We start from the raw sequence: 25,540 nt of genomic DNA, 5'->3' as shown, positions 1-25,540 counted from the left end.
TGTTGGTCTTCACTGCGACTCCGGCCTGTTAGCCATGCTGGGTAGTTCTAAATACAGGGAAAATAGTGGGCACACTTCATTTTAAAGGAATAGATTGACTGCAGCCTAGGGTTCTGCTTCCGTTCACCTGATCTATAGGCTGTAGTCTGTCCTTTCTCTCGCCATGGTGGCGCCTGCCTTTACACTGGGTACATATTGTCTGGGCCCTGCTTGTCAGGGTGTGCCTGTAACCTAGGGCTGAGTAACTATTTGTCAATCCTAAAAGGGTGATGGACGCTGTGGGGTGCTGTTCATTACTCAACACCTCCTCCTGGTAAATCCATTTAAGCGCTCTCTGAAATGCTGATATTTAGTCCTGGGTCCATACCTGTCCCCTTCCACCTGCACTTGCTGCTCCTGCACTGAACACACTATGTGAGGGTTAAATAGCTGTGTAACTGGTCTGTGATTTTACTCCCAACGGGCTGGGTGCACACTCGGAGGTGGTGGCCTGCACAGTGCTTAGCAGAAGAAGTGAATCTCTAGGGAGTGAAACTGAAGTGGAAACGAAGGGCAGGCATTCATTCAGAGAGTCCCTCCTGGCTGAGTGTCCGTCACCCTGAACATAGGAACGTGTTGCCTGCTGACGCTAGCCCGGAAAACTCCCTGCGTGCACAGAAGTGGACAAAGGCCCAATGTGGATCCTCCACTTCTCAACTCACACGCCCTCTTTGTGGATTTTTAACAGGAAAAAGAGACTGAGAGCTCAAAGAGATTCCATCCCAAGGTATTTACATCTAGCAGCAGCTTCCTCCTCTCAGCGCCTGTGTCCTTTGCTTCCCTCTGAGTGCTCCATGTCTCTAACAGCTCTCTCTCTCTCTGTCTGCACAGCCACGTGTATCTTCCTAATCGGGTTACCAGCAGTTGCATGTTAGTGGTAGACTCACTGACCCCCTTGGCAGTAGTTACCCCGGGTCTGCAGACCACTCCCCTGGGATGGGGTGGGGATGCTAACCTTGTTGTGTTAACGTTTTAGAAATCTTCTGTAGTTGCATGAATGTGCAGAGGCGTAAATGGAGAAACAAATATCAGAGACTCTCGTAATGTGGGTCAGGGTTTGTTTGATGGTAATATCCCTGCCTGTTTCTTTCCCCTTCGTAAATGGCTAGTGCAGAAGCCCTAGTTATATTTTGATGGTGTGGAGTGGTGTGGAGAGAGCAGCACAATACACAACATGCTCACGGCAGATATACGCACCTTGTGTCCAGTATTTGGATGACATTTAATCTGTTTACCTTTAAAAACAGTTCTTAAAATTAGCCTCCTTTAGTGAAGTTGGCACTAATTGAAGTTAACTTTCCAATTGCTGTTCTGTGGAAGGAGAGCTCTGCTACTAATCCTCACTAAACCCCTTACTGATGTTCCTTTTCAAATGTCATGTTTTTTCTAACCGCACAGACATGGACACGGGTAAGTGAAAGGGGTTTTTGTGCAGCAGGGAGCCTGCAGCTTTAATGCCTAACTTCCGTGAAAAAGGAGCTCGCATGTAGGGCTCCGTCTGGATGAAGGGGGCTCTTCAGAAAGCGTTCTGCATTGTAAAGGAGGTGGCTAGGCAGTGCAGCTGTCCATGGCACAGTGTGGTGCATGAGACCATGTTAAGCAGTAGGCTCATCTGAACAAGCAGGAGCTCACCCAGCCCTCGCACCAGCTCCTTGGAATACAGTCTCTTATCAGTTTGGTGATAAGGTGTTTGCCTTGTGTTACCACCCATATTAACATAGCAGGGGAATGGGCCTATCTTGCTGTTCACCACTTCTCTCATGTACTGGCTGTCCCCTATCAGCATGCTGACATGGGTAAATGGAGGCTGGGCAGGAAGGGGCACAGAGTGGCTCCAGGAAAAACTGCAGCAGGATATCCTGTTCCTGCTGGCAAGATGCTGCTACTCTGGGCGTGGACACTGCACACCTACTGTTTCCATTAACAGAAGGTTTGCCCAGATCTTAGGCTGGGATGCTTGAGGGAGCCTGAGGGAATTAGGTTCTCAGGTCAATGGGAGTTTGGTGCTGACCTCCCTTAGGCCCTTGTGAAAATCCCACCTTTTTGTTTTGAAGATCATCGCTGTCGCCCTGTGTTCTCTGGTATCTCACTAATTCCTGCCATAGCCTTGGGAATGAGCAGACGGCCTGTCCCAAGCGGCGGGACAGAAGCCAAGAGAATTATATTAGCTAATTTCTAGAGCACATACGAGCAGAGGCTGCTCTCAACTTAGTCCGAAGAACAAACAGGAGTTGGCTCAACTATAATTACTACTTGACCCATAAGTAATAGTGAGCACAATATAATTGAATGCAACATCCTCAGGGGAAGAACTCTACCGAAAACTAGCATGGTGACATCAACTATAGAGAAGGGGTATTGAAAAATAGAGGAAGTAGCTAAAAAAGGCTCTGAAGTCAAAAAGGAGGAAATGTTCAGAAATCTCTCTACTCTACTTTGCAGGATGGTTAAGTAAACCGCCATAACGGAGTCACCCGGGACTTGTGTCGCCCTGTGGGAGCAGACTGGCCAAGATAGCACAGTGTGGGTAACTGGCAAGATAAAGTCAAGATTTGCCAATAGAAAGGAGTATGAGCCATGTCATGTAAGAGGGAAGCTAGGAGGGCTACGAGGGCTCTGGAGGAACAGATAGCCAAAGGGATATACACACAAACAAGAAGGAATTCTCTACGTATATTGCAGAAGCAGGAAGCTTGGGGTGAGCTGGTGGGTCTGCTGAACTACTAGGGAGTAAAAGCAGCAATTCGGAGAAGCTAAATGACTATTTGCGCGGATATTGTTACCTGAGTGTCACTGCAGTGGGTGCTGGGGAGAGAGCTACTCCAGACATACTCCTTAGGTTAACAGACAGGAGCCACTGTCAGACTGAGGGGTCAGAGGTGTTGAAGTACGTTAGTTACTAAATTGCAAGAAGTCACCAGGCCTGGATGATACATCCAGGAGTTCTGAAGGAACTCACAATGTGGCTTACCCACTAGCAGTAATACCAGTCACTTATTAAAATCAGCTCATCTTCTCGAGAGTAGCCAACATACATTGCTTTCAGAAAGGCACTGTGGGTGACTCAGGAAATCAGGCGCGTGAACATTGCTTCAGCATCAAGTAAATCGGTCTAAGCAATCACTAAAGTTAGTTATAACAATGCCTAGATTAACATAATAGGGACAAACAAATTCATGCATCTAATCTACTAGAACATAAGAACAGCCAGACTGGGTCAGACCAATGGTCCATCTAGCCCAGTATCCTGTCTTCTGCCAGTGGCTGGGGCCAGGTGCTTCAGAGGGAACGAAGAGAACAGGGCAATCATCAAGTGATCCATTCTTTGTCGTCCAGTCCTAGCTTCTGGCAGTTAGATGCTTATGGTTACCTAGAGCATGAGGTTGCATCCCTGACCATCTTGGCCAATATCCTCCGTGAACTTATCTAGTTCTTTTTTTACCACAATTGTAATTTTGGCCTTCACAACATCCCCTGGCAACTAGTTCCACAGGTTGACTGTGTCTTGTGTGAAGAAATACTTCCTTTAGTTTGTTTTGTTTTTAAACCTGATGCCTATTAATTTAATCAGGTGACCCCTGGTTCTTGTGTTATGTGAAGGGGGTAAATAAAATTTCTTTATTCACTTTCTCCATCTGATTTGTGATTCTGAACATGTCAGCAAAATGGTAGGTAAAGGAGAACCCACTGATATTTATTTGGGCTTTCAAAATGCCTTTGATCAGTCTTCCACAAGAGGGCTATTAAGGAAACCAAATAGTCATGGGCTGAGAGGCAAAGCACTGTCATGTATCAGAAACTGGCTGACACAGGAAACAGAGTAGGAATAAATGTGGTGTTTTCAATATTGATAGACGTTCATAGTGGGTTGCCATGAAGTTCCGTTCTACAAGGGAAAGTAAAATGGCAAAACTTTCAGATTGTAGTCTTCACTAATGTAAATAACTGTGTGTGAAGAACTTCCAAGGGACCTCTGATAACAAAGCCAGGAGTGTGGGCAGAGTACGTGATAACATATTAATGCCACTGAGGATGAGTACAAGATACTGTGGGTTAAAATAATTTGAGTTTCTCCAACACATTGATGGATTCCAAGCTAACTAATCATTCAAGAGAAAGACAGAAGCATTTCTGTGTACAGCTCAGTGAAATTATCTGCTCAAAGGGGAGCAAAATCATAGGTCTTGGAAAGAACATTGTATCTCATTTAAATTGATCTGCCCTCACCCAGAATGCTATTTTTGCTTCTGATCAGCCTGTCTCAAAAAGGATATAGCAGAAGGGATGTGGGGGAGAGGGATGCAGAGATGGGCGAGGAAAATTTAGTAATATACTGCCATATAAAGAGAGTGTGAAAGATTAGGACTGTTTAGAGAGGAAATGTGTAAGAAGGGATGTGATAGAGACAACATAGAGAAGGGAGATTGGGCAACAGGATCTCCCATTCTCATAATAGAGGAACAAGGAATCATTCAAGGAATTTTATAGGCAACAAGTTTAGCACTGGAAAAAAAGGAATAGTCTTACTTAGTTCATAATTATGTGTGGAACTCTCTGCCACAGGCTACCATGGAAGACACAGACATAGCTGAATCCCAATAAAGGATTATGCAGTATAGTTGTAGCTGTGTCAGTCCCAGGATATTAGAGACACAAGCTGGATAAGGGAATATCTGGTATTGGTCCAATAAAAGATACTACCTTGCCCACCTGGTCTCTAACAAAGGATTCCTATATGGTGGGTAATGAGGGTCTCCTTAGTTATGTTAGACAAGACCAAACCATAATGGATATAATCCCTCTTGCTTCAGGAAAGTTAGACCTTAACTCCATTGTAGGAATTGCTACAAAACCCTATGTTCCTACAATGCTGAATCCACTTCCTCCTCCCATCAGACAACAGCCCAGCCTTCTTCTCTGCTGTCCCTTGAAGAAGTTCTATCCCTGCCTCTGGGGAATTGCTGCTGCTGGGAACAGCTGAGAGTAGCCTGCTAGGGCAGGAAGTACTCCGAGCAGAGCCGGGGAGTTTGAGCTGTACCTGACTGGAGAGAAAACGCTTGTGTTTTGTTTTGAACTTTGTTAGTAAATCAAACCCTAAGGAGGGCTATTGTGATTGGACCGGAGAGCCCTGCGTGGAGTTTATTTGGGGATCGAAGAAAGGAAACTTGTGCAGGGCTGCACTGAGGGCACTAGGGGGCAATCTCACAGCTACAGCATGAAAAAATACCTCCTCCCACCCCACTGTTTTTTCATGCTTTGTGTGTATAAAAAGATCTTCTACACTTTCCACAGTATGCATCCGGTGAAGTGAGCTGTAGCTCACGAAAGCTTATGCTCAAATAAATTGGTTAGTCTCTAAGGTGCCACAAGTCCTCCTTTTCTTTTTGCGAATACAGACTAACACGGCTGTTACTCTGAAACCTACAGCTAACCTAAGTGATGGTGGTGAGTGGAACATAAGTTTCCATAAGGGCTGCAAGCCCCATCACTTGGGACACCTTAAAACTAGACTGAACAAAGTGCCAAAGAATGTTGTGTTGAGAACAGCCTGGCGGGGCTCTTGGGAGGTGGGCGAGTCTTTGCCGGGCCAGATTCTATGGCTTGATGGGCAGTGGAAGCACAAAGGGGTGTTGTGCTTGGCTTTCTAGCTGGCTATTAACCCTGCCCTTTCTCCTGTGTACTGGCCAGCACCCCGCCCTGTCCGAGCTCCATGCAGGGCAGTGCAATGCTGCCTCTCCAGTAAGGTAGGAGAGCACGTCAGGTTTGTCCATGCGTAGCTCGGAAGGGATGGTGTTCCTTAGAGGGGAGATATTCAGTTACATGAACAGTAGCTGACTGAGGTTAATGGCCACTAGCTCTCCCAGTTTGGTACTGATGGCCAGGAAAGGCCTTGAGCCACGTTGCTGCTGTCTCCCTCTTGAGGCCTGTGTCCTCCACAGCAGACTGGACCCAAATGCTGCAGCACGGCCCCTGGTTCTTTGACCAGTTGAGCATCTGTGCAGCGTCTAATAAAGTAAAACCTGGAGGCTTGACGAATACCCATTGGCACAGCGTCCCTTGGGCTAGGTATTTGGATACTAACTGCACTGCCAAGTTCTTTTGGGGGTTGGGGGTTAGTCTGGAGTTTCAGGTTGTTCGCAGACTGCATCTGTTACGCTCGGGTCGCTTTGTAAAGGTTTTCTTGGTAGTCCTGCAGGTGGGAAACATCCCTTGTTTTAATGGAGGCTGTGGTTCTGAAGCCTGGTTTTGCAGCAGGCGTGTGTTCAGAGGCATGGAACATGCAGCACTGTGTTCCGAGCTGATTAGCCTTCTGCTACAGTGTGCTCCGCTTGCCCACTCTAGCTGACTTTGGAGATCATCCCCTCTGTCTTTCACTTTTCTTCAGACTCCATGGAATTCCCATGTCGATCTTTGGTGGCATGAGCTTATGAAGAATGCCAGCAAGGAGTGTGAGCCTGAGTGGTGTGATGCTGAAGATGAGCTGTTCATTCTTTACACCAGTGGATCAACTGGGAAACCCAAGGTATTTTTCACAATAGCTAACTCATATTGCTTCCCTGGCCAGAAATGATGTCTGTAACAATAACTAGTCCATAGGTCTCAGAGATACCAGTAATAGGGGCGTGTCTCTAATATCCTGGGGCAAGATAGAGATGAACGATGCTCATACTTCAGTTATGGGAGCACGCTATGAAGTGCTTAGTTTACGGTTCTGTTTTTTCTGCTGCACTTTGCAAGAGCTCTGAGCTGGAGAGGTGGTAGCTTTGGGCTGGGGCTGTGCTTTTCCAGGTCAGGCACTGAAGACCTGCTCCTGGTACTTGCCAGTCTGGTGCTGGTCAGCTTGGGAGGGCTGGGCTGGGGGTGGCTTTGCTTTTGAAGCATCCCCTGCTGATCATGTGTTCTTGTTGCAGGGCGTCGTGCATACGGTGGGTGGATATATGATTTTTACTGCTGCTACCTTTAAGTATGTGTTTGATCATCATCCTGAGGACATTTACTGGTGCACGGCTGACATCGGCTGGATAACTGGCCACTCCTACCTCACTTATGGACCTCTGGCAAATGGGGCAACCAGTGTATTGGTAAGTTCTGTGAGGGCTGGGAGCCTCTCCTGGAAGGTAGAGACCAGCCTGGGCTGAACAGCCTCCCTTGGTATCTGTCTGTTTCTGTAATGAGCACAAGCCCCTGCCCTCATGACCCGCTCTTCTCTCTACCTCATTTGAAAAGCGCCCTGGGAGTCAGCACGCTGTGCGGAAACCAGCGCCTTGGAGGCCGCACTAGCAGAGTGCTGCCCTGTGAGGAGGGCAAGGCACCCAGCAGGCGGGCCTCACAGAGTGGCGCTGGAGGGCTAAGCAGAGGAGGCCAGTGCCGGTTGCTCTCGCTGCTTTGTGATAAGGCAGGAAGGGCTTGGTTTGTGAGATTCTTGAGTAATAAAACAAGTGGTTTTTGTTTGTCCTTAGAAACTAGGGCCTTGTCTGCCCTGGGGGATGCTGCGGGGATGGGAGAGCGAATGAATCAGGGTGTTGGGACAGTGTGAAAGCAGAGCTGCTGTTGTGAGGGGTTTTGTCTTGCTGCTGTGATGCTTTGCTAGCACATTTATCTCCAGGGCCTGAAGGATGCTTGGGAGAGAGGCTGGCAGCCCCCCAGCCCCCCCAGCAAAACCAGGGCAGGGATTTGTCAGTCCCCAGACTCCTCCGGGGGAAAAGGAAGAGGAAGAACTTTTTTTCTTCCTCTCTGGTGAGATCCCGCGCAGTGTGGCAGGGTCTGCAGGCTGTGTGTTACGCCCTCTGGGCCCAGTGTTATTCTGGAACATGGAAGTGTGCTGCGGCCCTTGTTCCCATAGCCTGCATTAGCTGCATTCAGTGGCATGGTGGGGCTGGCTGGCTTTCCCTGTCCCATCAGCCTGAGCCCCCAGCACATCAGCCTGTCTAGGGGGGTGAGCTGCAGGACCCACATCCAGGAGGCACTGTGCTGTGGCTGTCGTGAAAGCGGCCACATCAGCAGTCCTGGCTGGAGCCAGTCTGCACATGGCCTTCTCCCGCACTTGCCTGGGAGATGTGTCCCTACCTGGCGCTGATAAGCCATGGAGCCCAGAGGCAGCAAGGGGTGGAGCAGAGGGTGCTGTGCCTGCTGGGAAGGAAGCCCTGCCAGCCCTCGTGGGCGTGTAGGGGGAGCTCTCTCTGGAGTGGGGAAAGGTGGGGCGGGGGTTGGGACTGGGAGGAGCAGGGGAGGCATGGAGAGCGTTTTCTCTGCTCCTCCAGTCTCCCTTAATCCCCACCTAAGGCTGTACGCCAGCGGTCTCTGGGCCCTCGCCTCTGCAGAGCTGCTGAGCCAAGGGAGCTGTCAGAGCACTGGCTGGTGGGGGGTAGCTTAGATCCCTGCCTCTGACCTGCTCTTGTTGCTTCATGCCCCCAAGCGCGGCTGTGCTCAGCACCGTACGGAGCATGGAGGAGACCTGGTCCCTGCCTCACCCGGTGGCACAGAGGCTCTGCTCTGTTCTTGCAGCCATCGGCCTAAAGCCTGGTCTGCCTGGAGCGAGGTGGGCTCCCAGCATCCCCTGGCCCCCGCTGTGCTCAGTCTCGCTGCCTGGACTCCAAGGCAGGGTGCCAGGTTCTCCCCTGGGCCCGTCACAAGAAGGGCTGGGTAGTGGCTGTGCTGACCGTGCTGTCTCGCGCTCAGTTTGAAGGTCTGCCCATCTATCCAGATGTCAGCCGCATGTGGAGCATCATTGACAAGTACCAGGTGACCAAGTTTTACACTGCGCCCACAGCCATCCGACTGCTCATGAAGTACGGCAGTGAGCCCGTCAAAAAGTAAGCACAGCTCCGCAGTGGGGGAGGGACCCCGATAGCTCTGTGGGCACAAGGCAGTAGGACCCGGGAGTACAGGACTGGCTTGGAACTAGTTGCCTGAGAGCGCCCGCCTGTCCCTGAGCAGATGGGCTGTGGATCCCCAACAGCAGCTGTCTGGAGCATTTTCTTTAGACGAAGGTTTCTAACCATCGGAGGAGTGACATTCTGGAACAGCCTGCCAAGGGGAGCAGTGGGGGCAAACACCTAACTTGCTTCAAGACTGAGCTTGATAAGTATACAGAGGGGATGGTCTGATGAGACTGCCTGTGCTGGCATGTAGCCAAACTGTGACTGCGAGCAGCAAATGGGATGGGACACTAGATGGGGAGGACTCTGAGTTACTACAGATAATTCTTTCCCAGGTGTCTGGCTGCTGGGTCTGGCCCAAGTGCTCAGGGTCTATCTGATCACCATATTTGGGGTTGGGAAGGAATTTCCCCCAGGTCAGATTGGCAGAGACCCTGGTGGTTTTTCACCTTCCTCTGCAGCATGGGGCCTGGGTCACTTGTAGGTTTAAACTAGTGTAAATGGGGGATTCTCTGTAACTTGAAGTCTTTAAACAGTGATCTGGCAACTGGAGTAACTCAGCCAGAGGTTAGGGGTCTGTTACAGGGGTGGGTGGGTGGGTGAGGTTCTGTGGCCTGCAATGTGCAGGAGGTCGGACTAGATCATGTCTGGCTGTAAAGTCTGAGTCAGTGAGTCTATGCTGTGTCTGGCCTGCACAAATGGGGGAACTTTCCTGTTACGGTGCTTGTAAGTGGGCACCAGGAATCTGCAGGTTGCGTTTCTGAGCCCTGGGCAGTGGGTTATGGCGAGCTGGCTTTATCCCATGTCACTTCTCAGCGCTGCCCCTAGGTTGGTCTTAGGCAGAGTCTGAAACACCCACCTCTTGTTTTGATGTCTGAGTTCTGGGCTATTGCCGGGCTACGTGGCAGAAAAAGTCCCATCAGCCCTGGAGTGGGACTGCAGGGGAGTGTGCTGGGCACAGAGAGCTCCTGCATTGCCAGCCTGCTGTTTCCAGACACTGTGGAGGGACTGAGAAAGGGTGATGGGAACAGAAGTTGCCCTGAGCTCACAGAATTTACTGTGACTCTGGTCCTTGCTGTCTGAGCTGCCCTGACTGTGTAGGTCAGACCAAGGGGCTGGCTCTGCTGCTGCTTCGTGTACTTCCCCTCTCTGCACACGCTGGGTCCTAGAGGAGCTTCTTGAAAACCCAAACTGGATGATCCGCGAGATCCCATGTGCCGAAGTGGGCTGTCTGGGTTGGGCAAGCTCACAGACAGGGCTACGAGCCAGTCTCCCTGTGGTCTGGTCCAGGCTGAGAGCACGTGCGCATGTGTGAAACCCACCGCTTCTCACTGCAGGTACAGCAGGAAATCCTTGAAAGTGCTGGGGACGGTTGGGGAGCCCATCAATCCCGAAGCCTGGCTGTGGTACTATCAGGTGGTTGGAGAAGAGAGGTGTCCCATCGTGGATACCTTCTGGCAGACAGAGACTGTGAGTTCCTCCCTGCCAGCTCTCCTCAGACCCTCCTACCCCCCTTGGGAGGGAGCAGGGAGCCCTGGGAGTGCTGAAACCTCTAAGGGTGCCAGGCGCTGCCCTGCTTCGGTCCCTTCGAGGTGCCAGGCTGCTCTGCAGGCTTGCTGCAGGGTAGTGTCAGGACAGTGGGGTCTAACCTTCCCGGGAGCTCAGGGTGCGGGGGCACGGCCAGATGTGCTCCCATGGAGACTAGGGGTGAGTGGAGAGCTTGTTCCTGTTACCTCCCCTGCCGGGTGCATCTCTGATTACAGAGCAGTATGGGGCCTGCCTCTCAGACGGGCACCGCTAGGGGCTGGCTGGGGTAGGAGACCAGGCTCTCAGGCCTCCTATTCCTATAGTGTCCAGCTGGCCGCTGTCACTGCTCCCCAGGCTTCCCACCTGCCTCTCCTCAGCCCATATGCCACTGTGCCCCCACACTCCTCCCTCTGTTTCTTGTCTCCTGCCAAGCTGCCCCAATGTATTACTCCCTGCCACGCATCCTGCCTCTGCACCTGTCCTGCCTCCCGCCGTGCCCAGAACTGCTGCCCAGCATCTGAGCACATTCCAGGGCAGGGCAGTGCATAGGTGCCAACTTCTCATGGCGCCGGTGGGTGCTCGCCTACCCCGACTCCACCCATGCCCCGCCCCCATTCCAACCCCTCCCGAAAGTCCCCGCCCCCACTCTGCCCCTATGGGACCCCTTTCCCAAATCCCCGCCCCAGCCCCGCCTCTTCCCTGCCTCCTCCCCTAAGTGCGCCGCATTCCTGCTCCTCCCCCTCCCTGCCACAGCTTGTTACGCTGGGAGCTAGGGGGAGAAGCGGGGAAGGTGCGCTCGGGGAGGAGGCGGAAGCAAGCTGGGGTGGGGGGCATAGTGGGGAGCTGCTGGTGGGTGCAGAGCACCCACCAATTTTTTCCTGTGGGTGCTCCAGCCCCAGAGCATCCACGGAGTCAGTGCCTATGAGGTAGTGTCCGAGTGTGAGGGGCCAGGCAGTGTGAATGGCTGATCTCCGTTGCTTCCTCCCGCAGGGTGGCCATGTGCTGACGCCGCTCCCCGCTGCCACGCCCATGAAGCCAGGCTCCGCAGTGAGTAGAAACCATTTGAGTGCCCTGTGGCTGGCGTGTTCCATTCTGTGCAATCCTGCTGCTGCGATTTTTCCAGGGCAGTGACTATGGGGTGGGGCCTGGGCTCAGTGACACCTGTAAAAGCCCCATTTGCACCGACAGGGTCCTCCGTTTGCGTAACTACCTGGTTTGCTACGTTGCCCAGCACAGGCGTGATACTGAACTCCCTAGATAATCAGTGCAGGGAACGCTCCCTCCCCAAAGCCTGGGCAGCATGAGCACTGTCTGGAAGGGGTTGTGCCAGGCCTGAGCGGGGATGAATTCCCTGGGGATGTCTGGCCATAATGGAGCCTAGAGAGAGACGTACCGCTCCGTCAGCATGGTTACTGGCAGACACTTGGACTGAATCCCTCCCGAAAGCCAGGCTCACTCTGCCCTTCCTTTGTCTGTTTGAAGGGATTTTAATAGTATGTTCAACTTTCTCTTTCCACAAACATCCCCTGCAGACGTTTCCATTTTTTGGTGTCGTCCCTGCTATCCTGGATGAATCCGGGGAGGAGCTGGAGGGAGAAGCAGAAGGCTACCTGGTAAAGAACAGCTGATCCTGTGCTCGGACCAAGCCCTGTCACAGTTACACCAGGGCTGCGGGAAAGCTGAGGCTCACCAAGTGACTGGCTGGTTCCCACTGGGGAGCAGGAGTCACATGCGTGTTGGTTCCAAGCCAGAGGCCTGAACTGGTGTGAGGTTATCCCCTCACAAGCATGTCTAGTTACACCTTTCACATCTATGCTGCAAGATGCTCTTGTGCCATTAGAAGTGACGTTGGACTCTAACTGCCAGTGTAGGAGCCCTGTAGATTGTTATCAGAGCTGTTGTATAATTGAAGCAAAAATGGGGGGAGGGAGTTAGACTATTTAGTGAGATCCTTCCCTCTTTAGGAAGTTTGTGGTAGAATGCGCCATCAGGAGCAAGGGGACATGGGGCTTTCCCAGCCGTCCGCTCTGTGCAGCATGAGCCAATGCTTGGGGTGAAGTCAGTGATTGCAACTGTTTGGGCATCTGGGATGTTGATAGGGCAGTGTCCTACCTCTCTAACATTGGCTGCCCCATGGGAGATCTTATGTCTGTCATAATGGGGGAGCAGCTCTTCCCTGTATGATTAAATCTTTTACTGAGGGTCATGGTGGATTCTCCATCACTGACCATTTTAGCTCAAGGTAGGATGTTTTTCTAACCGATTTGGCTTGGGAATTATTGGGGGGAGTTCTCTGGCCCGTGTTCTAGAACAGGGGTTCTCAACGTTTCTCTTTCTGAGCCCCCCCCCCCCCCAACATGCCGCGGCCCACGTGTGCCACAACAACTGGTTTTCTGCATATAAAAGCCAGGGGTAGCAAGTAGGGCAATTGCATGAGGCCTCATGCCACAGGGGACCCTGTGAAGCTAAATTGCTCAGGCTTTGGCTTGAGCTCTATGCGGCGGGGCTTTGGCTTTCTACCCTGGGCTGCAGCAAGTCTAATGCCAGCCCTGCTTGGTGGACCCCCTGAAACCTGCTTGCAGCCCCCAAAGGGGCCCCGGGCCCCTGGTTGAGAATCACTGGTCTAGAAGTCAGACGAGACGATCACAATGGTCCCTTCTGGCCTTGGAATCTACGGTTTCGCTGCAAGGGGCAAAACACTCTTCATTTCCTGTAATTAACGGCTATAAAATGGTGGGGATGTGAAGGTAGAAGCGTCATATTGCCCTTTGTGTGCTGGGCACTGAGAGACTTTGGTTAATACGCTGTAGCGTCCTGCTCTCGGCAGCTGTGATCGGAGATGGGACACAGGGTAGTATGAGGCTGAGCTAGTGAATAGGCCCAGGAGTAATGCAGGAGACAGACATGGCTATCTGCTCGCTAGACTCCTCTGTCTTTCTCTGGCTGTGTAAGTAAAAGCCCGTTAGAGACCGTGACCTACAACTTAGGACAAGAACTCATGCTGCTGTAAGGCTGTGTACCCCAGGGACTCCCTGGCTCTAATGCCACATCTCTATATCCTCTCCCACAGGTATTTAAGCAGCCCTGGCCTGGAATAATGCGCACAGTGTACAGGAACCACCAGCGATTTGAGACCACCTACTTCAAGAAGTTCCCAGGGTACTACGTGACAGGAGATGGTAAGACTTCAAGCAGCAGCCTTGTCCCAGGGAGTGGCAGCTTGTGTGGCCTCCTCAGTGTCTCTGCTTTCTGAGCGGGAGGGTTGGTGGGCCGTTCCGCTCGCTGGGGATTAGCAGCACATGGCATGGGAGAGCCCCTGGGTCCAGGATCTCGCTGCATTCCATTCTATTCCCGGACTCCTTTGTCCGATGCATTGAGTTCTGGCGCTGTGTTCTCATATTGGTGACTGGTTCTTTGTAGGTTGCAAGAGAGATAAGGACGGCTATTACTGGATCACGGGGCGCATCGATGATATGCTCAACGTCTCTGGTGAGAACAAACCCTTTGGCTGTGGTGGAGAGAGAGGAGGCACGGGTTTTAAAAGTGCAGGTTAAAAATTCCAGCCAATGTTTGCAAAGCAGCAGGAGAGGGAATCCCCCCCTCACTCCCAGCCACGGGCAGCAAGTTCTGCTTTGCCTAGCATGAGGCACTCCCCACACCAGCGGCTGTTTGCACAGCCTCTGGCCGGAGCTGGATAGTCTCAGCTGAAGCTACTGGGAAGGGGAGCACACAACCAATAAACTGTCTGTAGCCAGCCATGCGTGGGGCTTACTTGAGTACTAGCTGTTGCAGCCTGGCCTATTGTCCCTCTGTGCTGTCACCAGCCTGTGAGTGGAGCCACTTCCTGGGCCCCATGTTTGCAAACCAGCTGAGTCTATGTAGAGACTAGTCACAGTTTCGAGCTCTTGGACCCTATGGTGCACTCTTGTCTGAGGACCTGGGACACCTTCACCCAACCACCCAGATCCGGAATCTGGTGGATGAAACATCCCGAGCTCCCCTGTTGCTTACATGCGCTCCCCTAGAGTTCTGTCTGAGCTGGGAGCCTGCTGGGCTTCTAGTTTAACTCTTTCGGGGACAATGAGGCATAAAAGCAAGGAACCCAGGCTTAGCAAAGGAATTTCTTACCCACAGTGATGTTACTCTTAATAGCTCGAGAGCCAAAAATAACAAAAGTCCTGAAACGCCCCCTCCCCACTCTGATCTCGCACTCGAGGTAAGGTTTGTCAGAGTTTCCAGCTGTCCTGTCCGCCCTCTCTCTCCTACCAGGCCTTCACACATGTGGCAGTGGTTGGCTTCCCGCTCAGAGCAGCGCCTCTATTCTTAGAGTTCCTGTCCCTTTTGCAGGTGTTCCACTGGGACGTTCCAGCTCCCTCCCCCAGACATACTTGCCCCACCCTGCAGGTCCCTGTGCAGAAGATCCATTGCTCCACGGGGAGGGGCTGGTAACTGAGACAGTTGGAGTCAGTGGCCCTCAATTGCCATCTTCTCAGTGATATTTCTTTCAGGAGTGTAAAGGTTTCCCTGCAGCACCTCCTGCTGGTCATTGGGAATTAGCCCTTTTCCAGCCTGGAGGGCCCTCTGCAGGCCAGTGATCCGCACAACTCTGGCCCCCGTGACCCTCACAGACCCCGGTGCCCCTTTCTCTGGGGTTCTGCCCCCTGGCTGTACCCCCACACTCTGCCTCTGGGTCTTCCCTTCCTGGGGAACCCCCAACCCACTATCCCCACCTTGCCTCAGTCTGGGCTACTGCCAGTCATCACCAAACCTCCACTCCCTGGGGCAGACTGCTGTGTAAAGGCCACTCATCATAAGCAAGGGGGTTCGGACCTGCTGCCTTCCTCTGCCTCCCAGTACCTCTGTGGGCTTTGGACCAGGCCCTACAGCCTGGAGCACCCCCTGCTCAGCCTACTCCTTCCCCAGCACTGCACCACTCTCAGTACCTGTCGGGCAGGCAGCCCAGCCCTGCTCTCTCCCAGCCTGGAGACAGACTCCTTGGGCTACTGGCTCACAGCCTTTTTATACAGGCCAGCTGGGGCCTGATTGAGGCATGGCCCAGCTGCGGCTGTTTCCCCAATCAGCCATCCCCAGCCACAGCCCTCTCCAGGGCTCCTTTCAACCCCTTCTATTTTAGGAGCGGGGTAGCCACCCTGCTACGGGGAGGCATCACATGCCTTTCCCAAGCAGGGTGCTGGCTGCAATACAGGACAATAATAAGCAGGGTCAGACGTGTGTTCAGCCCATGATACAAACCAGAGTCGTAACTTGAGAGACATCCCACTGTCATGCCTGCCGGGTGTCTGGAGGCATCACTTACAGGAGCACTTCCACTGAACCCAGAGGGACTGGCTTTGTGGCAGGGCCTTGCCTGCCTGCCTGCCTTTGGAGGAGTGTGAGTACTGCACTAGCAGGGAATGCTCTAGGATCTCGGTGAGGTGAATTACCATGGTTACCTCTCCCTGTTAGTGGATTAAAGGCACCATGTAAATAACATTGTTAATCTGCCTTGTAGACATTTGGGGAAGGGGGAAGCTCCTGGTGAAATTAGCCCCTGTTCCCAGAGCCAGGGCAGGCTGTCCCCAGCTGTTCTCTGGTGCTTTATCTTGTCTCCAGGTATGGAGCCTCCATACCACCAGGGAGACGATTCCACGGGGCTGGAGATCATGCAGTCTGGAAGCTTTGTCTGAGGTTCAGTCAATGTCTCTAATTCCTTCCATCCCATTGCTCCTCGTTCAGTGTATCAGGCTGAATAACCCCTCCCTTGCTGACATGCCGAGCCCTCGGATCCTGGTTGTTGGTTATCATCTCTCTCTCTTACACACTCCTCTATCGTTTGGTTGAGCTAGAGATATTCTTCTAAACCCTTCTGAAACACAATTCCCCCCACCCTAGCTCCCTCAGTTTTTTCCCTCATCTCTTGTAAGGCAGTTCTCGGTGCTGGTTATTGTACTCCGGATAAGGTCTGAGCAGACCAAGGTGGGTTACTGCTCCATGATACAGTGGGTTGTTACATAGAATCATAGAGTCCATGGCCAGAAGGGCCTGTTGTGATCATCCAGTCTGGTCTCCTTTATAACACAGGCCAGAGACCTGCCCCACAATAATGCCTAGAGCAGAGCTTTTAGAAAAACAGCCCATCTTGATTTGGTAATTGCCGGTGATGGAGAGTCCACCAGGGCCCTTGGTAAGTTGTTCCATTGGTTAATTCCCCTCCCTGTTAAACACTGACGCCTGAATGTGTCTAGCTTCAGCTCCCAGTCATTGGATCCTGTTAGACCTTCCTCTGCTAGACTGAAGAGCCAGTTATTAACTATTGGTTCCCCATGTAAGTACTTGTAGACTGTGATCAATTTACCCTTTAACCTTCTCTTTGTTAAGCTAAATGGATTGAGTTCTTTCAGTCTATCACTGTAAAGCAGGTTTTCTAACCCTTAACTCGTTCTCATGGCTCCTCTCTGAACCATCTCCCATTTATCGTCATCTTTCTTGAATGGTGGGCATCGGAACTGGACACAGGATTCCAGCAGCAGTTTGCACCGGTGCCAAATACAGGAGGCAAAATAACCTCTCTACAGCTACTCGTGTTTCCCCTGTTTGTGTATCCCAGGATTGCATTAGCCCTTTTGGCCACAGCGTCACACTGGAAGCTCATGTTCACCTGATTATCCACCACAACCCCCAAATCTTTTTCAGAGTCATTGCTTCCCAAGATAAATCCCCCATCCTGTAAGTGTGGCCTACATTTTTTGTACTTAGATGTATGCATTTACATGTCGCCGTATTTAAACTCACATTGTTTGCTTGCACACAGCTTACCAAGCAATCCAGATCACTCTGAATCAGTAACCTGTCCGCTTCATTATTAACCCCTCCTCCAGTTTTTGTGTCATCTGTGAACTTTTTCAGTGACGATTTTCTGTTTTCTTCCAGGTCATTGATAGAAATGTTAAATAGTGCAGAATAGTTAGAATGTTAAATAGTGTAGAGAACAAATCTCGGCAGGACCCCACTAGAAACCCACCCCTTCAGTCATGATTACCTGCTTACAATGACATTGTCAGACCTATCGGTTAGCCAGCTTTTAATCCATTTAATGTGTGCCAGGTTTATTTTGTATCTTTATAGTTTTTCAATCAAAATGTTGTGTGGTACCAAGTCAGATGCCTTACAGATGTCTAAGTCTGTTACATCAACACTATTACTTTTACCACACAACTTGTAATCTCATTTTAACAAAAGATGTCAGGTAACTTTGTTAGGCTCTATCGGTTAGCTTCTGTGTATGCACCCCACCATCACCTCAGCCATTTTGCTGCCCTGTCGCGCTGCAAGGTGCTTCCAATTCGCTGTGCGCTATGGATCCGAGCCCGTTTTTGGCAGTAGTGCTGTCTGCAGCTAGCTTTCCATGCAGCATCCTGCCCGCACTTCTCATCTCACCAGGTCCCTGGTTCTTTTTCTGCTTTTGCTTTAATGTAATCTGGGAGTGTCATTAACATGCTGTGCACCCCTGAATTCTGTACTGCCCACTAGGTGCCTCCCCCAGCTTGCTGCTGGTTATTACTCTTTGTTTAGGGCCCTTCAGAATTGCTCCTCTCCAAAGTAGCTTGACTGAAGTTTGCTAGTAAGATTTCAGTGCAGTGCATCGAATGCTCTATTAAAGTGACCATTGACTTTTGGACTCTGCTTCCTGCTCCCTGGCTGCCTCCTGTAACTGACAGAGGTGGCCTGTTGGTTACCTGCTCCGTATGCCTTTGGCTGGGGTATGGTAGGAATGCAGATTCTCCTGTACCATGGGCATTAGTGTGACACAGCGACAGTTCTGTGACAGCCTATTGCTAATGGGTAGCAGTGCTCGGTGTGTGATTCAATTCCAGTGGGATAGCTAGGTGTTATCAGCACCCAGTGGTTGGTGGCAGCTCGCCCAGCCATGGAAGGGCCTGCTCAGAGACACGTGTTCTGGACAGAATGTAGCTTCCTGGGCTTCTCCGTTTGTTCACGCAAAGCTCCTGCCGATTGTCATGTATCCGGGGGTGGGCACATGGCACAAGGAAGGGAATGTTGCCGTCTCACCAGAGCGAGGTGAGGGCTGCCCTAAGGCTCTGAGCAGAATCTCCCAAGAGTCCGTTGTACTGCATGCAGACAGACCACCCAACCGGAGCTTAGGGGCCCTGTTTGCTCTCAGGGCCCTTCTGCAGCGAGCCCTCCTGGAGCAAGGGAGCCAGCCGCTGCTGGACTCAGCCAAGCGCTGCCTCTTTCTTTCCAGGCCACCTGCTGAGCACCGCGGAGGTGGAGTCTGCCCTGGTTGAGCACTCCTCCGTTTCTGAGGCTGCGGTGGTGAGTCACCCCCACCCAGTGAAAGGCGAGTGCCTCTACTGCTTTGTGACCTTGAGGGACGGCCACAAATTCACCCCGGCCCTGACGGACGAGCTGAGAAAACAAGGTAACGGCGGCCGAGCTGTCGGCGTCTTTGGTGCAGGGTGTGTTGTGGCAGGTGCCCCCTGCCGCCAGAGAACAGGGGAGGGCTCTGCTGGACCCGGCAAAGGCTCTGCAGGGGCTGACGTGCCCGCTGGGGTGTGAAGCAGCGTGGCCTCTCCAAAGGAAGGTGCCTCTCGCCTAGAGAACACCAGTGCCCTGCCAGGGCTATGGCCGGCTCCCATCCGAGCCCCTTGTGCCCCTGCAGCCTGGGGAACAAAGCAACAGCTGGGAGAGGCTAAAATTAGATCTCCCAACGTTGTGGCTGCTCACGTGATGCCTCCTGTGAGCTGGCAGGGGCGTGAGGCTCCTGCTGTCCAGGGCAGCCTCTGCCTCTCCAGCCCCGGGCATGGGGGCCGTTGTGCTGGCACGTGCCCAGACTCCTCGTTCCCCAGCTCCGCTCGCTGTGTGTGTGTTGGAGGCAGGATGGGTGCTGCTGGGAGGGAGTGGGGCTGCAGGCATGGTGCCTGCAGCTGTGATCTATGCTGGTGCATGGACCGTATGGGCTGCTGTGCTTGCTGCTGCCTTTTAACTGAAACCAAAAGGTTTTGGTCAATGTCTGTGGACTTGGTTTTCCTAGAAGGGGAGGGAATGTCAGTCCAGGTCTCACGTCCGCCTCAAGGTGTCCCTTCCAAAGTCCATCCGTGCTGCTAGCGGATGGGCATGAAGACACTGATAGTGACAGTGATGGGCGTGCAGAGGCCCCATGGGAGTCTCTTTGCATTCCTCTCCTGGCTTGTCATTTGCTGCTGTAAACCCGCATACATGGCACCAAGCGGGATGGAAGAGCTGGTGTAAGCTGGTGGGGAATCCAGTGCGCCATCCCAGAGCAGTTAAAATGGGTGTGGTGTGATGGGTGTGGGAGTCCAGCTAAACTGACACACGCTCCATTGACATCTGAGATGACTGTGGTCCGTGAACAAGGCACTAAACAAAATGCATCCAGGTTGCTTGTTGCTCCAGGGGATCCCTGAGGGGGGTCAGTCATTGCTATGTGGAAATGGGCCCAAACCCGGGGGAAAGCCGTCTTCATTTCAAGTCCTTAAGTGCACCCTAGAAGCAATGGAGAGAGACTAGAAATGGTCAAACATCTCCCCTGCAGCTGGAGAATGAGTTTTGTGGAGAGCCGCGTGCACTCTCCTCCCCTCCAGTCCTGGGTCTCCAGGTGCCGAATCCTGAGTGGTGCCATTGTGCTGCCTGGCCCCATTCTGCAAACACCCGTACCTTTGCCAACAGCGGAGATATTGGCGTCATTGCAGTGCAGCCCTGGTGGGCTTGGCTGTCCCACTTGCTGCTCACTTGGGTATCAGCTCTTGCTGAAAGCGCTCTGGGAAATCTTAATAATTATACTGAAAATCTGTTTTGTAGTCAGAGAAAAAATTGGACCGATAGCAACCCCTGATTACATCCAGCATGCACCTGGTCTGCCCAAGACCCGCTCAGGTAAGGAGTCCAGGTTCACTCTTGTCAGATACACCATTTGGGAACAAGCAGCACAGCTCCTGGTGTCTGCAAGCTGGGCAGCCCCGGAGGAAGGGAGTCACTGGAGTGCTCCCAGGGGGATCAGCAGTCCAGGATAATTACGATAGGTTTTGGTGGGGTCCAGTTGTCCTGAGAATGGTCTTGGATTGCCCAGGTCTCTGCATGGCTAGACTTGAAGAAATCTGTGTCCCAATTCAGGGGGAGCTTCCTGAAAACCAACTCTGAGTCTTGGTTTGGCTCTCTGGACATACAGTTGAATCACCACAGCTCTTTGTTCGACAGGTAAAATTATGAGGCGCGTGTTAAGGAAGATTGCAAAGAACGACCGAGAGCTGGGAGATACCTCAACGGTGGCAGATCCAGCTGTTATAAACCACCTGTTCAGCAACAGGTGTGCCACTGTGCTGTAGCAGACTAGCATGCCGTCCTTCAGACTAGAGACGCCGAAGCACCGAGTCCTAGTAGAGCAGGGGCCGTCCAGAGAAGTATTGTATTCACTGGGGAGAGAAGCCATTACCTGTCAAGTTGAATGTGAAACGCCATCAATGAGGAGAAGATGGGCTCTCGAGCTAGTCCTCTCGCTGTGTTGTATCTAGCTGTCTGTGCCTCTGGAGAGAATGTACATGATGTTGTCGATTGATACTGCGTATCTGAAATTCCAGCCGCCGTCACTCATTGCAGAATGACTTACATCGTTTTCTTTTCCCTCATTTTATTTGTGTTTTTTAAATTGACTTTGTGTGGCCTGGCATCCTGCCCAGAGAGGGGATTGATAGTTTGATGGCAAATGGTGTTTTGCTCCCAAACAGTAGTTATGTGCCTTGGGCTCCAACAGAGTCCCTGCAACAATCTCTCTAAGTTAATTCAGAACGATTGGAATTGCTCTCAATAAACGAGAGCGTAGTGGGATTCGTCTGCCACTATCCACATTGCAAATAAGCTGCTTCTTCTGTATCCATCTGTTGGAGGCTGAGGGGAGTTTTAGAAAAAGGATCTGCAACTCTGTAGCTGTGCAAGCTATTTTTAATTTTCTTTCCACCAAATCTGTTTAGTCTGAGCTGTGTGTTAGCTGAAATCTCCGGGGCTGAGAAGGGAGTTGTGTGTGGCTGGGGGCTTTGGGGATTAGTGACGTTTTATATAACTTTTTTGGTACCAATATTTTGTTAACTGCTTGGCACCAGGAGTTGGATCGTCCCAGCACTGGGTACTCCATGAGCAGTGGATATACTAGGGAACCACAGTCAGGAAAAGGTGAGTTCAGTGCCGGGACGTGCCATACTGGCCGTGCTCCATAGTGTACTATTGCTATCCAATTGCTGGTGCCAGCAGATCACGCTGGTGCCAGTTAATGGCAGCAGGGATAGCTCATCCAGTTGCCTTTTGTGGGGGGAATGGGTGCTACACATATCAAAGGAAAAGTGATTGAGAACTATGCAGAGGTGTCTTCCCCGTTGCCAGGCAAACAGGACCCGTATCCAGAGGTGCCCTGTCTCACAGTACGTAGAAAGGGGCAAGCAGGGCCTTACTATTCCAACAAGGTGCTTCCTCATCCAAAAAATGGAGTGAAAGGTGTTTAAAACAAGTCTATGCTTTAAATCGGACATGCTGCCTCATGGTGGGAAATCCCTTGCACGGACTCAGGACCGACAGCCTGAACATACCTGACAATGAAGGCTACGGATGGTGACAGGGTTTCTGCTACGGGTCAGTTTCCAAGCTGCTTAACTCCAGCCTTGCCTTGGGTCTGCTCTGGGGAGACACTGCCTTTGTGATGTGTTTGTGTTAAAAATGGCTTCCAGGCTCATTTGATTATTTACACATTAACATATGGAGAAAGTAGGTTTCCAAATTTGCAACCCTGGCTGTTTTGTGGCTACCCAAAATGCTGGCGTTGTCCATACAACTATTTGGCACTTGAATTGGCCAAAACAAACTCAAAGCTCTGTTCCAAAAGCCAAGTCCTAATGGATAACATTAGGGTCACCCTGATTTGTCTCATTGCTAAATGTCGCTCACTTCTGCTGTTCTTATGCTACATGTACGTCTCTGTGATCTGTAACCTCCATGTATACGTCTGACCTGTGTACTCAGCAGCAATGGGTCTGTGCCATTGGCCTACTAGCTTCAAAACCATATTGTCCTCTTTTATCTTGGTCTGTGTAATTTCGGTTGGAAAAACAGCTAGACTCCTATTCTAGTTGGAATAAAAATCAAAGAAATAAAAATGAAAAACATACTCTGGAGCGCTCACTATTTGTGGATGACGGTCTGGGGATGGTTGGTAAATGGAGATCTTAGTTGCAGTGCCCTCTTGGACTTGGGTTGGCACTTACCGCTTCAGATCTGCACCATCACTCACCTGATGCAGAAGGCACCTGGCATTTGGGGGCAGGAGTTTAAATTCTGCTGTCACACTGAGACCTGCGCCCGGTAAATCTGAGTGTGCAGTAGATTCAGATCCATGTCCTCCTGTTTCTGTGTGATCAGTATATACTGGCAAGAGGTTTGCAGGCAAGCAGTGACTGGACTTCTTATCATTGTCCATAAACCATGTTTAGCTGAAAGTGCAAGTGATGGAGATCAAAGCCCAACATGGGGCCTTGCTGCAGCACATGAGATCACTGATGGGAGAGCTACAGATTTCACATACACGGGGCAGGGGCGGGGAGCCCTCCAGCTCCCTGCATGGCAGCCTGGAAACCTTTGTCTTCCATTCACGTCTCACTGGATTTCACAGCCCTTCAGCCCTCCACTCGCTCTGGAGATGCTGTTTTGCTCAGGATTGCAGTGAATCGCCAAGCACTTAACTAGGGGTCTCCTACAAGAATGGCTTCTCCTTGCGGGATGTGCTCCTCTTGCAGAGGGCTGCCTGTTGGGGCAGTGTGAGCATCAACCCAGCTGTCCTGAGAAGTTATGACAGGTCCCACAGCCAGACAATCATGACGCTCTCATATGAACTCACACAGGGAAATGGTTAAAAACAAAACCACCCTGTCACCTGTGGGTGAACAATTCTCCCAGAGCAATCACTCTGGGTCTGACCTCTCAGCCTTCATCCTTAAAGGAAACCTGCACCACGCATTCAAAAGATGAGCCTGGGAGCTTAAATGCACAACTCTGGTAGACACTAAAAATCATGGACTGAACAGACACTGGATTTATGGTTCATTACAACAAACTGTAACTCAGTAACAACTGCCCCCTGGCTCCCCTTGCAGCTGCCTCCACTGCCCCCGTGAGTGGAAGGATGTTAACAGGCCAGTTCACCTTGCATGGTCCCTTGAAATGTGTGTTAACTCCTTATGCTAAACAATCTGCTCCACCTTGTATTTAGCTGTGACCTTCAGAAGTGCTCTGTGGAGCTTGAAAGTTTGTCTCTCTCACCAATAGAAGTTGGTCCAATAAAAAATATTAATTAATTAACCTCGACCTAATCACATGCTCTCCCCTAGTATTGGACCCAGTGCAACATCTTATACCTTTATAGGGTCATACACCAATGCCAGAAGGACCATTGTGATCATCTACTCTGATCTCCTGTATAATAGGTCACAGAACTGCCCCCAAATAATTCCTAGAGCAGATCTTTTAGAAAAACATCATATCTTGATTTTAAAAATTGTCAGTGATGGAGAATCCACCAACACCCTTGGTCAGTTGTTCCACTGGTTAATTACTCTCACTGTCAAAAATGTATGCCTTATTTCCTGTCTGAATATGTCTAGCTTCAACTTCCAGCCACTGGATCATGTTAGATCTTTCTCTGCTAGACTGAAGAGCCCATTATCAAATATTTGTTCCCCATGTAGGTACTTTTATATTGTAATCAAGTTACCCCCTAACCTTCTCTTTGTTGGACTCAAAGAGTCTATTTGTTTATCACTCGGAGGCAGGTTTTCTAATCCTTTAATCATTCTTGTGGCTCCTCTCTGAACCCTCATCAGTCTATCAAAATTATTCTTGAATGGTGGGCATCGGAACTGGACGCTATTCCAGCAGCAGTCACACCAGGGCCAAATACAGAAGTTAAATAACCTCTCTGCTCCTACTCGAGATTCCCCTGTTTGTACATCCCTGGATCACATCAGCTGTTTTGGCCACAGCCTCACACTGGGAGCTCATGTTCAACTGATTGTCCACCATGACCCCCGCAAGTCTTTTTCAGAGTCATTGCTTCCCAAGGTAGAGTCCCTGACCCTATAAGTTTGGCCTGCATCCTTGGTTCCTAGATGTATACATTTATATTTAGCCTTATTAAAACCTAGATTGTTTGCACCTAGTTTACCAAAGGATCCAGATTGCTCTAAATCAGTGACTTGTCCTCTTCATTATTTACCATTTTCCCCAATTTTTGCATCATCTTCAAACTTGCAGTGGTCATGGTATATTTTCTCCCTGAACACTGATGAAAATGTTAACTAGCGTAGGACCAAAAACCAATCCTGCAGGACCCCACTAGAAATAAACCTGTTTAATTCACCATTTACCATTCCATTTTTGAGACCTATCAGTTCGCCAGCTTTTAATCTATTTAATGTATGCCTTCAATTTTCTATCATTCTAGTTTTTTAATCAAAATGCCGTGCAGTACCAAATCAAATGCCTTACAAAAGTGTAAGTATATTCCATCAACCTATTACCTTTGTCAACCAAACTTGTAATCTCAAAAAAAATTTTTTTTAGCTTGACAGGATCCATTTGCCATAAATCTGTGTTGATATGCATTCATTACATTACCTTTCTTTAAGTTATTAATCAAGTGCTGTAACTGACGCTCCATTATCTTCCCCAGAATTGATGTCAGGCTCACATGCCTATAATTACCCTTGTCATCCAGTTTACCCTTTTTTTTAAATTAGCACATTAGCAGTCTTCCAGTCTTCTGAAACTTCTCCAGTCCTCCAAGACTTTCTGAAAATTAACATTAATGGTCCATCGAGCTGCTTGGCCAGCTCTTCTAAAATTCTTGGATGCAAATTATCTGGACTTGCTGGTTTTAAAATATCCAACTGTAGTAGCTTCTGTTTAACGTCACCCAGCTAACACACTTCAGATGTAGCCTTGGACAGATCCCAGGAGGACTTTCCTGTGTCATCAGTATGTCTGTGCACAGATGGGCAGGGCACCAGGTGAGCTTTCCC

The 25,540-nt window shown here is 50.7% G+C and overlaps 1 protein-coding gene across 5 annotated transcripts in view; it reads left to right on the top strand.

Annotated features, from left to right (window-relative positions):
* Window positions 1-22,633, top strand: part of ACSS2 (acyl-CoA synthetase short chain family member 2) — a 79,052-nt gene extending 56,419 nt beyond the window's left edge. For 3 of the 5 annotated variants that reach the window (XM_073309931.2, XM_073309934.2, XM_073309933.2), the window contains exons 8-19: window positions 728-766; window positions 6,425-6,562; window positions 6,951-7,121; window positions 8,719-8,852; window positions 10,256-10,388; window positions 11,436-11,492; window positions 11,978-12,058; window positions 13,516-13,624; window positions 13,866-13,934; window positions 18,709-18,885; window positions 20,286-20,360; window positions 20,682-22,633. In XM_073309931.2, the coding sequence (XP_073166032.2) occupies window positions 728-766; window positions 6,425-6,562; window positions 6,951-7,121; window positions 8,719-8,852; window positions 10,256-10,388; window positions 11,436-11,492; window positions 11,978-12,058; window positions 13,516-13,624; window positions 13,866-13,934; window positions 18,709-18,885; window positions 20,286-20,360; window positions 20,682-20,809 (1,311 nt within the window). In that variant the 3' untranslated portion in view covers window positions 20,810-22,633. The remainder of the gene's footprint in view (window positions 1-727; window positions 767-6,424; window positions 6,563-6,950; window positions 7,122-8,718; window positions 8,853-10,255; window positions 10,389-11,435; window positions 11,493-11,977; window positions 12,059-13,515; window positions 13,625-13,865; window positions 13,935-18,708; window positions 18,886-20,285; window positions 20,361-20,681) is intronic. The other 2 variants (XM_073309932.2, XM_078848198.1) reach the window with 2 other exon arrangements.
* The last annotated feature ends 2,907 nt before the right edge of the window (window positions 22,634-25,540 follow it).

The sequence above is a fragment of the Lepidochelys kempii genome, chromosome 13, assembly GCF_965140285.1.
Source record: "Lepidochelys kempii isolate rLepKem1 chromosome 13, rLepKem1.hap1, whole genome shotgun sequence".
In the NCBI taxonomy this organism is placed as follows: Eukaryota; Metazoa; Chordata; order Testudines; family Cheloniidae; genus Lepidochelys; species Lepidochelys kempii.
The sequence above is the reverse complement of the archived record's forward strand: the minus strand, read 5'-3'. Positions and strand labels throughout refer to the sequence as shown.